Below are 14,052 nucleotides of genomic sequence, written 5' to 3'. Positions count from 1 at the left end.
GTGGAATATTTACTGTAGTGGCACTTACACATACAAATATGAGATGACAATTATACAGTATTTATTATTTAACTCTGATTTTATTTTTGCTTTAATCCCTGTCATTTATAGCCATTTCTATCTAATAACAGAAGATCCAAGGATCTGGATAATTAGAAATGTCAACAGATATTTGGAACATAATAGAAGACAAGTAAACAGTTCTACTCTAACCATATAAAATGATGTTGATATTTTACCAAAATGAGTTAGAAGTAGGATTCTGATAGATGCAGCAGGCATATCTGAAAGCAGTTACTGTAGATTTGAATTATCATGATTCCTACCAGCAACTTTGATTAACATTTTCTATCTATTCTGTTTACCATTGGGTCATAAATTTCTATTGCTTTTTTAAATGTAAGATCATGGCAATAATCGGATTATTAGAAGACAATTAAATAAATTATGCAGTCTACTTGGTTTCTTCAGTCTGGTTTATGGACATTCATATTTGCTGAAGTAAAGGTTTTAATCTAATTACTAAAACATTTTGTTCTGCTTGCTGTTCAAGGAATAGCTTTTTCAAAAGTATGGAGTAGAAATTTGTCTTGGGCGGTGGCACAAAAATGTTAATGTCAGATCCGCTGCTGTTATATGAAAAATCTGATATTCAATTCCTTTGCAGTCAATGAAATAAAATGTTAGGTGCGGTGTATAACCAGCAGCCATTCTGATACCACTCGCTTTGTGTCATTGCCCAAGATGCATTTCTGCCCCTGTAAATGCTGTAAATCATGGGCGGGTTTCTCTGTCTCGCCCTACCAGTTTTCTGGTGCGGCGCGCCCCCGTCAATGGCGAGATTCTCCGTCTCACCAGCCGACCAATGGGGTTTCCCACTGTGGCAGCCCCACGCTGTTGGGAAATCCCCAGGCATGGGTGTGCTGCCGACGCAACAGAGATCCTGACTGCGAGAATCCAGCCCCATATATTTTATAATCACAAAGATCAGTTTTTCAATTTTAAGATTTTCCACCACAAATTATGTAATGATTTTGCTTTTCTTGGTTGTCTTAAAATAAAGCTTGTTTTTAAAATGTTATACCTGAGCTGCAAGTGTTAGACATATTGCCGTCAGGAAACAAGTATTTTTCAGTTGTTGCCAAAATTATCTCCAGAGAGTCGAGTTTCATGACAGCGTCAACATGCCCCCAGGTGCAGCGATTCTAACCCCTACAGCACGGCACTGGAGCGACCCACGCCACTCCAGCTGCCGATAGTGGCATCAGATGGGCACCGCAGGCCTGCGCATACATACTGCGACCGGCGCCGATGCACACATGCGCAGTGCGACCAGCGGATTGCATGCATGCGCGGTGGCTCCCTTCTCCGGGAACTACAGCAATGACTGTAACAAAATACAACCATAGCCTTCCGAAAACTGACCATAATTAAAACAAAAATTCCACTGGGTAAAAATATACGATGAAGAATAATTTTTTCAAGTATATTAAATCAAAACCATGTTTATAAGGATGCGGTAAAGATTAGCACAGTCTGCAGACAAAACTCAGACAAGTAAATTATTGAGTTGCTCAAATAATTGTCATTGTAGCATTCTGAATAATCCAATCTCAATGTACTTATCATTTTTAAAGAAATGTGGCATTGTGACTGGACAATGCCATGAAATATATAAGCTGTAATGCCTATTTTTAAAGACCACAAATCAATTTCAGACAAAATAACGTAACATTCACTTAGGTACAGAGTCAGCAATAATTTGTAACGTAAAGCAGTCTTTGAAGTGTCTATTCAATTCTCTGCTCTACAATAAGCTAACCGTTGGTAGGCATATAAATAAGTTGAATGGAGACCAGGATTGGTGTGGCAGAGGCTGAGGCAGACAGAAAACTGTTCGGTCTTCCTCAGTCTGAGAAATGGAAGATTTTAATTATGACTGTCTTCAGTTTGCTGCCCAAATAGGGGGCTGCATTTTACGCACACTGCATGGATTTCAGATGCAACACAAGAAATAATGTACTGTTGATGTATGAGCAGTCATATGGCGACCAATTAATGACCCGGAGGTGTGGGACCCATCCAATGGAAGAATAAGACAGACAATGAGGTGCCTATATCTGCTTCATGTCATTGATGCCATCTTTATTGGACTGCCAGCACTGCTGTGTGACCTTGTTCTTCAGGAATCCCTCAACAACAGTGCTGAAGACTCTTGTGCCTGCACTCCGGGCTCCTCCACCCATATGGCTGCACTCTCTACTCCTCCGCCCTTGTGGTCTGGGAGACTACTATCAACATGCCAGAAGGAAGACACTAGGTAGATCACAATTTAGTGATGCCTCCCTTCATTATGCAAGGGCAAGCCAAAGGTCTATAAGAAAAGACCCTCCTTCCTGGATAGAGATTGCCGAGGAGGTCCGTAGCTATAGGGTCCCAACATTTTCACCCTCTTGAACCTAGGCACAGTGCCACAAATGGGTCAATAACCACTTTCACCCCGCCAGGGTGAGTACTCCATACCACTTCCCTCTTTGGGGCTTGCATGTGGCTATGTGGGCTGGTGCATAGGTAAAGGAGGCAGTGGCCACTCAGCAGTGCAAGAGCGTGCAGGAGCAGTAAATCCTTTCTGAATCAAGGCGGCGGTGCAGCAATAGCCAGCCCTGTGTCATTGCTCACCTGCGCCATGTCCCTTGAAAGCGGGTGTAAGGAGGAAGCATTACTGAACCACCATCACAGGCCAAAGAGCTGTCACCAGCATAAGTAAGGTGTGAATCTTCATGAGAAAACTAATGATGTTCCTCCTTCTGCTTGCAGGTGAAATGGACAAACAACAACAAGGAGTGGGTGAAGACTCATGGAGGCATCCAAGAAATTAGAACTCTGTCAATGACAGGGAAGGAGGTGCTTGCTCGTAGGGCTGCGGTTCAATAGCAGGTGGTGAGACAACAATATCAACCGAACCGAATGAGGAGGTATGTTGCTCATGTGTCCACAGCACTTCTAGAGCTCCACATCAGGCATGATTGGTGTGAGGAGATGTGGAACCCTTAATCCCTAAATGTTTCTGTTCTTTTACGCAGGTCTTGGCATTCCAGAAGGACCACAGAGTTGGAGCGGCTAGCAATCCACTTCAGAGGAGCAGAGGAAGCATCCTTAGAAATTGCACCGTCATTTCATTACCCCACATCCTCCACCAGCACAGAAACACATGTTGTGATTGTGAGTAGATTCAAGATCACAAGCTGATGAGCACATGCGGACAGAAGCTGTGTCAGCTAAGGCTTCTGACAATGAGAGGACTGTGGGAGGCCTGGTCCATGCTAACCCAAGGCTGATTCTCGGCCTCCAGAATCGAGATAGCATGGCACCTTCTGGTTTTGCAGCATGAAATAAGGAAACATTTAGCAGAGCTGACATAGGCTATATGTAGCTATGCATGAATAATGGAGAAGTCCATCCAGGCCATGAGTAATACCGTGACTCAGCTTATTATTTAGCAATACTTAAGGAGAAACAAATCCAGTACACTATACAGAGGATGCTGGTGATGAGCGCAGACTCGCATACCATCGCCTTGTCCATGAGTTCAATGTGGCAGCGACAAATCAGGGTAGGTGCAAGGTGCCTAGAGTCACCACCATGTCATCGCCTTTCTTTGGGTTCCTCTGCCCTACTGCAAGTGACCCACCTCCAACCGGGGCTGCACCCTCGGCTGCTCCCATCCTCCCCCCCCACCCCCAGGAGGACAGGGGCAGCATGACCAGTGCCTCTGGGCTCACTGGCTGTGAGCAAAGATGGCTGAATGGCTGATCACGTCCTCGGCTTCCCGCAGCAGCCTATCCGCCAGGTTCACGTTTTTCAAAAGGAGTACTCGCCGACGCCAGCGTGACCACTTGCTGGGAAGACCGCTGAATGACAGGAGGATGTGTGTGGCTCCCGTTACTTATATGGAAATATGGTTTAAGTGGTGATAATTGGTTACCTGCCATGCCAAGGTGAGACCCCGATTTCGCCTACGGGAGTTGGCCGGTTGATCGAAATGGTTTGATGCCTGGCACGGTTCTCATTTTCCACCTCTCCCGCTATTAACCGGCCTCGTTCCGCTTGAGTAAGAGCGCAACGAGGCCAGAGAATCGCACCTAGTGAGTTAAAGATTTTTTTCCTTTTATTTAAGAACTGTTTTAATTGTTAATTAGAAAGTTATTATTGTGTTGCTAATGTGATTAAATTAAAGTTTATTTTATCACAAAAGATACCTATTGGTCAGTGTTCTCAGTCCTGTGGTTTGGTAGTCTTCCCTCAGTCTTACAAATTGCAAATTGTTGGGATTGTCGTACGGGGGTCCTAACAAGAGGCCTCAACTCATTGCAGCCACCTTTAACCTGTCAGTGCTCTAAAAGCCCATGATTCCCACGCACCATTTGTGAAACACAAAATGCCCTGTCCCTGGATTGGATGTTCTCCTATGATGTGGTGCACAGTTTACTATCGCCTGCAATTAAGTAGCGGGCTGGCACAAATGCCCCATCTGTGGAGATTTCACAAGCAGGGACTGTGACCGGTCCTGAACCTGTTAAGGGTGAACCACTCTTTCCTTGGAAGGTTGAAACCAGGCAGTTGTTTTTTTTTAAATAAATGTTTTTTATTGGGTTTCTGAACAAAGTATATTTACCGTTATGTACACCGGATAAGAGACATATATACACGTACATATATAGAAGAGAAGGGCACACCCAAACATACCAAAGAAAAGAAAATAGTAAATAATAAAAAAAAATACAATAAAAAATGAAATAGAATAACTGGTAGGGTATTGTGCACCAGCTCAACAGCAGCAACTCTGTACACCTGGCAAAATTATTTACAACACCTAAGTGGGCGACTGTTGGTGGGGGGGAGGGAGGGGGATGCGTGGAGACTGGGGAGGTAAATATACATTTGGGTGCTGGAGAAACAATTACAGTGGGCAATACTCGAATGGGTTTGGTGGTGGTGTTGTCGCTTGCTTCTCCCGGACAGATCTCACTGCCGTCTCGCGCTCATCTCTGCTTCTGCCGTTCCTCCCGTCTTTATTCTCCTCGTTCCCTGCTCCTGGAGATGCCATGTTCGTTATTGTATCCCGTGCCTTCCTTCCGGCTCTCATTTCCCTGCCTCCCACCCACCTCCCTGGTTCTCCTCTCTTGTTCCCTGTCTCTTCCCGCTCCCCCCTCCTCCCCCACTCCTGTGATTCGCCTTTCTTTCCTCTTAGGTTTAGCTGTCCCTCCCCCCTCCCGGTCTATCTCTCCCTTTCATACTTTGGCTACTTTCCCCTGATTCTTGGCTACCTGGCTATTCTTCCGCTTGTTCGTTGGCCACAAACAGGTCCTGGAACAATTTCATGAATGGCTCCCACATTCTGTGGAAGCCGTCGTCTAACCCTCGGATGGCAAATTTGATTTTCTCCATTTGGAGAGATTCCATGAGGTCGGACAGCCAGTCTGCAGTTTTGGGTGGTGCTGCTGACCGCCAGCCGAACAGGATTCTGCGGCGAGCGATCAGCGAGGCAAAGGCAAGGGCGTTTGCCCTCCTCCCCAGGAATAGATCTGGCTGGTCCGAAACCCCAAAGACTGCCACTTTCGGGCATGGCTTCACCCTCATCCCCACCACTTTGGACATTGCCTCGAAGAAGGCTGTCCAGTACCCAGCAAGTCTGGGGCAAGACCAGAACATGTGGGCGTGGTTGGCCGGGCCTCCTTGGCACCGTTCACATCTATCCTCCACCTCCAGGAAGAACTTACTCATATGGGTTCTTGTTAAGTGGGCTCTATGTACCACTTTTAGCTGCGTCAGGCTGAGCCTTGCGCACATGGAGGTGGAGTTGACCTTATGTAGTGCTTCGCTCCAGAGTCCCCACCCTATCTCTATCCCCAGGTCCTCCTCCCATTTCTTTCTTGTTGCGCCCAGTATGGTGTTGGCCCTTTCTATCAGTCGGTCACACGTGTCACTACAGTTTCCTTTATCTAGTATGCTTGCGTCCAGTAGTTCTTCCAGTAATGTCTGTCATGGCGGTTGTGGGTACGTCCTTGTCTCCTTTCATAGGAAGTTTTTGAGCTGTAGATACCTTAGCTCGTTCCCCCGGGCTAGCTGGAATTTCTCTGTCAGTTCGTCCAGTGTTGCGATCAAACCAGGCAGTTGTTGGGTTGGTTTGAGACCAGGTACTTTTTTTGACATGTCTAATGATTCATTTGCCCAGGTGGAATTTGCATGGAAGGGTTTTTGCAGATCAGCCTTCTTGATAAGAGTCATACCTTGGGTGGGTTGAATAGATCAGCATGAAGTGGCAGGTGGAGTGCATCTTATCAATGGCCTCAATAACTTGAGAAATCAACTGTCAGGTTCCCAATCACCCTTGATCTTTTGGCTGGAACCTGGGCATGGTGGTGAAAGGCAAGGACAAGTCTGATGCTCTTCAGGTCAGCAATGTTAGGATGCGCGGGGCAGTTGTCCGTATTGATGATAATCTTCCTTTTCTGTCATTGAGATGTTTTGTCCACTTTTACAAATTACACCTCAAATGCTGGTGGCTATCGAGGTGGTTTTGTTAGCCTCATACTGCATGCATAGTATCTTGACATTCGCAAAGCAACTTGGCATTTTGGACTTTCCTATCGCAAGAAGTGGCAACTTTCCGGTGTCATCCATGTTGCTGCAAACTGTGGCAGTGATGCATTCATGCTTTGCTTGGCCTGGCAAAACAGAGTAAAACAGTTTGGTTTAATCCACGTTGAATGTATCTCTTGGTGCATACACATCAAGATGTGGTCAGATCCATTTTGGTGCCAATCATGTAATTGCTATCATAAATGCAGCACCCTCACCACTTAACATCCAGAACATCATGTTGTGCTGTGTCTTGAATCTGTTTAGCCATCCATCACTGCAGGTGAACTCCATGTGGTCCACCTTCTGTGCCAGGGTGGCAGGTCTGGACCAGGAATGTTCTTTGTTCGGGCTACCTTGAACCACATGAGTAGAGTTTCTTCAATGTTGGGATATGCAGGGATTCTCGTTTTCTTCCTTGCTGGAGAGCATGTCTGTTTGTCAACTGTTTCAAGATGTTTGCCTAGTGTTTCATAATCATGGACAGTCTTTATGGTGGAATGTCCCATTCCTTTGTGATGATATCTGCTTTATGCCACAGTTTCCCTCTTATTTGTTAACTTCACCTTTCCTCTGATCGGAAACACTTTTAATTTTCTTGCAAGTTTAGTCAAACTCTCAAGTTCTGCACATCTTTTCACAGGGAGCTCTTGATGTCAAAATGATGGCTTACCCTGAGCTCCATGATTTCATGCGCTTATGTGGTCTAACTCCGCTCTGATTAGTCAGCATGGTCATATGACAAGTTCGATTAATCCAGAGTTACCAGTGCCGAATTTCAGTTTATCACTGCCGTTATTCTATGGGATTTTCTAGTCTGCTGACAGGAATGGTGGCAACTATGTCATCAATGTTTGACTCATTGCAATTTCACTGTACCTTCCAAATAAACTAAATTTGTATCCCACTATGTTGCAGCAGCAAGTCCCCTCCATCTTTCTGCTGTTTGTAGAATTAAGAAATAACATCACAAAGTCAGGCTTCCATGTGAACACAACTTTCCTCCTGATTTACAGCCACATCCCCACCCCCACTTCCAGGCTCGACCATTCTTTCAGGCCTGGTAAAATTCAGGTAGGGAGGCATTCTTTGAGCAGAATTCTCTATTTATTTATTTTAAAATTTTAATGTAAATTGGAAATTTGTTGCATTCAATGTCCAATATTCAATTTGCCTCACAACACTTTGTAGGTCTTAATCTCGTACTCCCTGCAGAATCATCAAATTTGTTTGCCAAATCTAGCTTCTGTTAACAATCTACTACTTATTGGCACACTAAGGACGATTCCTATGTAATCAGACTCCACATGAAAAGATAACATGATCGAATTCTTCATGAGGATAGAAAGTGAAGTAGTCCAATCCAAAACTAGGATCTTGATTCTAAACAAAGGAAACTACCAAGGTATGAGAGGTAAGATGGGTAAGATAGATTGGAGAACTTATTTAAAAGGCATGACGGTAGATAGGCAATGGCTAATAGTTATACATTATTATCTGGCACAAAAATACAACTGGAAAAGCATCCGAACCCCGGCAACAGAAATAAATTAGGGATAGCATTTGATCCAAAGAGGAGCTGTATAAAGTTGCTAGAAAAAATAGCCTGAGGATTGGGAGTAGTTTAGAATTCAGCAAAGGAGGACCAAGGTGTTGATTAAGAGGGGAAAAATGGAGTATGAGAGTAAACCTGCAAGGGACATAAAAGCAGACTGTAAAAGTTTCTGTAAGTACACAAAAAGAAAAAGATCAGTGAAGAAAAATGTGGGCTCCTTGCAGTCTAAAACAAAAGGACAGATAATGGAGAACAAGGAAATGGCAGAGCAATTAAACAACTACTTTTAGTTCTGTCTTCACGGAGAAAGACACAAATAACCTCCCAGAAATTCTAGGGAACCATGGGTCTAGTGAGACAAAAGAATTGAAGGAAATTAGTATCACAAGAAAAATGGTGTCGGAGAAATTAATGGGACTGGAAACTGATAAATCCCCAGGGTCTACAAAGTCAACAGGAATTTATGAAAGTGAATTCATGTTTGGCAAACCGACTGGTGTTTTTTTGAGGACGTAACTAGCAGAATAGTTAATCTGAATGTGGTGTTTTGCAGGGATCAGTGCTTGGGTCCCAAATATTCACAATATATAGTCTTCTTTGGCGATCACTCGCTAAAGGGTATGATTGTCCACCCAAGGAACTCTGTGTTAATGGTCATGGGTTCTGTGGATCCTTGCATGGCTGATGTGCCAGGTCCCAGGGCCGCATCTCCGACTGCACACTTGGCAGGAGTTTCCGGGAGATAGGATCAGTCCTTGGACTCTAGATCGCTGGTATTCCTTTCTCAGTCTCCATTTCCGGCCTCCTCCAAGAATTATATCCCTTCAGTTTGGAGGTTTCTCCTATTACGACCCAGACCCCAACAGTGGCCAGGATATTGGACAGAAACCCCAATATTTTATCTGAATTTTGTAAGACTGTGAGGAAAGGATACCTATGTAATATTTCCAAGTTTGCTAATGACATGAAACTTTCTGACGACACAAAACTTAGTGGGACTGAGAGTGGTGAAGAGGATGTTCAGAGGACTCAAGGTGATTTAAACAATTTGAGTGAGTGGGCAAATAAATGGCAGATGCAGTATAACATGGAAAAATTTGAAGGTATCCACTTTTGTCAGAAAAACTTAATAGCAAAGTATTATTTGAATAGTGATCAATTGGGCTCTGTTGCTGTACAAAGTGACCTGGCTGTCCTTGTATACCAATCACTGAAAGCAAGCATGAAGGTGCAGGAAGTAGTTAAGAAGGCAAGTAGTATGTTGGTCTTCATTGCAAGAGGACTTGAGTATAGGAGCAAGGATGTCTTGCTGCAGCTGTAGGGCTTCGGGGAGACTACACCTGGAGTATTGTGTGCAGTTTTGGTCTCCTTATCTAAGAGAAGATATATTTGCTATGGGAATGCGGCGAAGGTTCACCAGACTGATTCCTCGGATGACAGGATTGTCGAATGAGGAGAGATTGGGTAGACTAGGCCTGTATTCACTGGAGTTCAGCAGAATGAGGGAGCCTCATTGAAACGTATAAAATTCTTCCAGGACTTTACAGGCTGTTTCCTCTAGAATAAGGTCACGGTTTCAGAATAGGGGGGGGGAGGTCATTCAGAACTGAGATGAGGAGAAACCTCTTCACTTGGGCAGCATGGTAGCACAAGTGGATAGCACTGTGGCTTCACAGCGCCAGGGTCCCAGTTTCAATTCCCCGCTGGGTCACGATTCTCCGCCCGCGCGGTCAACGCAGCGCCGGTCAGGGGCCGCCGGCATGGATCCAACCTGGTACTGCGGTGGCCGTCCTGGTTGGGGGGGTGGGGCGGCGGGGGGTTCTGACTCTTGGGGGGGGGGGTCTCCATGGCGCCCAGACCCGTGATCGGGGGCTACCGATCGGCAGGCGCGTGCGATCTGGAGGGTCCTCCGAGCAGGCCCGCTGTAGGTCTCCACCATGTGACACGATGCCAGCGCGGAGACGGCCACCACAGGCATGTACCGGCATGGAGATGCCGTCGCGCGCATGTGGTGGCATGGAGATGGCTGGCGTGTACATGCGCGGACCGGAGCCAACCATGCAGGGCCGCCTTTCGGTGCTGGAGCAGCGTGCAGCCCTCCGGCGCCATGCTGACCCCCTGAGGATTGCTGAATCGCTGGGCCAGGAAGCACGTTGACGCCGGCGTACACCACTCCGGTATTTACACCGGCGTCAACACTTAGACGGGATTTCGGAGAATCCCGGCCATAGACTTTAAATGTGTCAAGGGGTCTGGTATGGGAAGAGCATGGGAATATGGCGGTGGCGTTGAGATAGAGGATCAACCACGATCATACTGAATTGTGAAGCAGAGTCGAATGACCTACACCTGCTCCTGTTTTCTTTGTTTCTCAATTTCTGTGATATATACCAACCAGATATTCATAAAATTCAGCGCTGATATCTGGAATTCTCTCCCCTCCATCTCTATACTTCTTTACTATTCTCCCTCTTTAAGAATTCCTTTTAAACGTACAGTTCTACTCAAGTTTTTAGTCATCTGGCCTACTATCTCTTTTTGCAAAACAATGTCAAGTTTTGTTTGATAACACTTTTGTGAAGCGCCTTAGAACATTTTCCTATATTGAAGGTGCTTTCTAAACGTAAGTTGTTGATGTGGCCTAAAAGATCCAATAGTCATTGCTGGATGAGATCATAGCAGAGCTTTGTAAGACTCAATTCTCATCACTATGGCCTAGAAATTAGTTTGGACGTGTACTGCCAACATATCCAGAATCGAGACGCCCAAGGATTGATGGAAACTGATTTTCACTGGATGGATTAGGCTAAAATCGGAGCAAATTTGTTTGTGTTGGAAGAGACAGAAAAATAGAAATTTTCAAATTTGTTGTATACAATGTGCGTGACTTCTATCTATATTGACTTGATTTTCTTCTAAATTCTGTGCCTGTGTGTACCTTTCTAGAACTGTTGCCCTTTATAAAACTTTGACGTCACTGCCAGCCTAGTGCTCCGTCAACAGGAGATATCTGCCTTTGAGCATAATGCACGAGATCAAGTTTTTCTCCCCTCAAAGTAAAATGTTACACTTCAGCGACATGTTCAATCTAAGAGTCAACTTCAAATCTATATGCTCAGGGCTTTTGCAGAGCTTCAATTTGCATGTTAAACAATCAACTAGAAATACAGCAACGCCCACAAAAATCCCGTTGTAAAAATCCCACTCCAGTGCATTCAGATATTTATTAAAGAAAGCAGTCAAAATATTCCAGGAAAAATATGAGTTTTGCAAATATTATTGTAAATATGAAAGAACTCAAAAATGGATGAAATATAAATGCGCTTTAGTTCTTTTAATAATTTTACTATTTTGCTGTATGAAAGCTATTTCAGTATTTTTGTGAGTGCAGCATAATGCTAAGTGATTTATCACAGGCACAAATGGAGTTTAATTAATGACTTTCTTGAATGAGGATTTCAATCATGAATCTGATTCTAACTTTATAAAATGTATTGATAACTCAGCTACACATAGGATCTAAATACATTCTTCCCCGTGGTCACTTACTAATTGTTGTGTAATGGGAGTTACTTTACCAAAGACATATCCCGTAATTGTGAACAAAGTGCTGATGTATGAATAAAATATTTTAGAAATAAACAAGCCAACCTCAAGAGAAGAAAGTTGCCTCTGTTGTAGTGCAAACAAATTTGTAAAAATCTGTTAAGTATTTTGAAATAGAAATTCTAATAATTAAAGAAAAACTGCTTACAAACGAAAAATCCTCAGCATTTTGGCACAGAAGCCTGGGAAAGACTGCTTGCCTCTGGAACCTCTCTTCATCCTCAAAGATGTTTCCATACATAAATCCATTCATCATGGTTGAGTGAGCATGGATGTCAATGTAGAATTCCATGCTTGCTTTCTGTGAGAGAGGATAAAAGTCAATGCAAAACATAACTTGAAAATACATAAACTGGCTTCAAGGTTGAAATGTTTTACCAAAATGCTTTAACTTTGCCTTCCTGAATAAATAAAGGTCAAGGCTTTGGGAGATTAATCCAATTTGGGAATAAAGTAAATTGTGATAACCGGTTGCCTATGATATTCTGTGGATGGTACAGTGGATACATTTTAAGGGAGTTGCAACTTTCAGTCACCTTAAATTCATAATTGTGGCTTGGGGTGAAATATGAAATGATGTAAAAGATAATTCACTGGAATTGTCTTGATACTTAATTCCTAGAAGTGTTGCTTGTGCTTCAGCTGTGGAGAGTGTTTACTGAAACTGGAATTACCTGAAAAATAACAGAACTCTAAATACAGTGGATAATGTGCCCATTTTTATTCAAGTGCTAAAGAGGAACATCATTTTACCATACTGACATTCATTAGGAACACACAAAGAAATCTTACATAAAGAACACACAAAAAAATTATCTCTTTTTAAAGTACTTTCCTTTGATTTTAAATAGGCTTTCTTCATAACATATTTTCCAATGTTCTATCAGCAGTTATCTTCATAAGTAGTGCGGATGCATTAAGGTTTTATCTGTATCCACAGCTATATTGAGCTTTCTACCTCACTGAACTTGGCTCTGCAATGCAGGATTTTATATAATACCTTTTTTAATATATTTGTTTTGAAGTTTTGAACAATAAATAATGAACTTCATCTTCCCAGCGGCTACTGTTACGATATATAAATAAAACCAAATCTAGATTTTGGAAAGCCCACGATGTACCAGGATGAAACTGTTTTAATTAATAGCAACCCCCTGCCCCCCAGAATTTCTTATCAATAAAAAGAACTGCACTGAAAACTGTAACTCAAAACAGATGAAAGATAATATACATGAACATCACAACATTATCTATTCATGACAACACTTCGATTCCTAAGGTCATAAACACATACTGGAGCACAAGCAACTCTATTTTAAATTCCGTTCACAGCAGAAGCAATTTCCTAGTGTGCAAAGTGCTGTCAGCAGCTCTGATATTTGTGTATGAAATATAGACAATATGACTGGCCCATCGGCAGCCATGTCAAGCTGATGGATGGTGCCTGTAAAGAAGTAAAGCGGCTGCTGTTAGGGCCAGTCTATCAGAAGCTTGAAGGATTTTCAGACTTAATAAAAGGTAAAATTCTTATAATCGGCAAATTTCCTCAAATGATAGGAAAAGGACAAATTTGAAATATAAAGTGCAATTTCCACCTCTGGGATAGGAAAGCACAGACAGACATTAAATACAATGGATATATCCATAAGCTCAGCTAATTCAGGACATGTTCAGGATAAATTAAATGTGCACATATCACAGCTTACTGATATTTCATATGCAACACCATTTCTTAAAAATAACTGGAGCTCTGACAGTAGACTTGTATATGTCAAATTGCAAGCATGCACACTGACGAATTAAAGACAAAATGGCTTTAAGGGGTTGTATTCATCTTTTTCGGCAGACCCAATACATTTGTTTCTGCTCAGAAATTAATTTTCTCATATTAACAAAGGTCAAAATGAACTACATAGAAGTCCCAGGTATTTCTTCATCTTCAACAAATTACCGCAAACGGTTTTGTCAGATATAACTTGATATTATTTGGATGATATGTCAGTAACAATCAACTGATCAGTATTGATTTAAAAAAAATTCTCTAATGTATATATCAGTAGCGACTGATCAATGAATGGTTTTACTTTCTACTTGAGGAGTTGTGTTTGGGATACGTCCATATTTTGAAGACTTATTAAAAATGTTGACCTTGGCTGAATGATAATTAAACACTAACCCATAAGACCTTACCCACCAAGTCATAGGCTGGTTTAGCACAGGGCTAAATCGCTGGCTTTGAAAGCAGACCA

At 43.0% G+C, this 14,052-nt stretch overlaps 1 protein-coding gene across 2 annotated transcripts in view; it reads right to left on the bottom strand.

Moving 5' to 3' along the window:
* The window catches only part of agbl4 (ATP/GTP binding protein-like 4), a 1,113,401-nt gene that overhangs the window by 181,002 nt on the left and 918,347 nt on the right, over positions 1 to 14,052 (bottom strand). For both annotated transcript variants that reach the window (XM_038794298.1, XM_038794299.1), the window contains exon 10: positions 11,952 to 12,104. In XM_038794298.1, the coding sequence (XP_038650226.1) occupies positions 11,952 to 12,104 (153 nt within the window). The remainder of the gene's footprint in view (positions 1 to 11,951; positions 12,105 to 14,052) is intronic.

Source organism: Scyliorhinus canicula, chromosome 4 (assembly GCF_902713615.1).
Source record: "Scyliorhinus canicula chromosome 4, sScyCan1.1, whole genome shotgun sequence".
In the NCBI taxonomy this organism is placed as follows: domain Eukaryota; kingdom Metazoa; phylum Chordata; class Chondrichthyes; order Carcharhiniformes; family Scyliorhinidae; genus Scyliorhinus; species Scyliorhinus canicula.
This window is presented reverse-complemented; position numbering and strand designations above follow the sequence as displayed.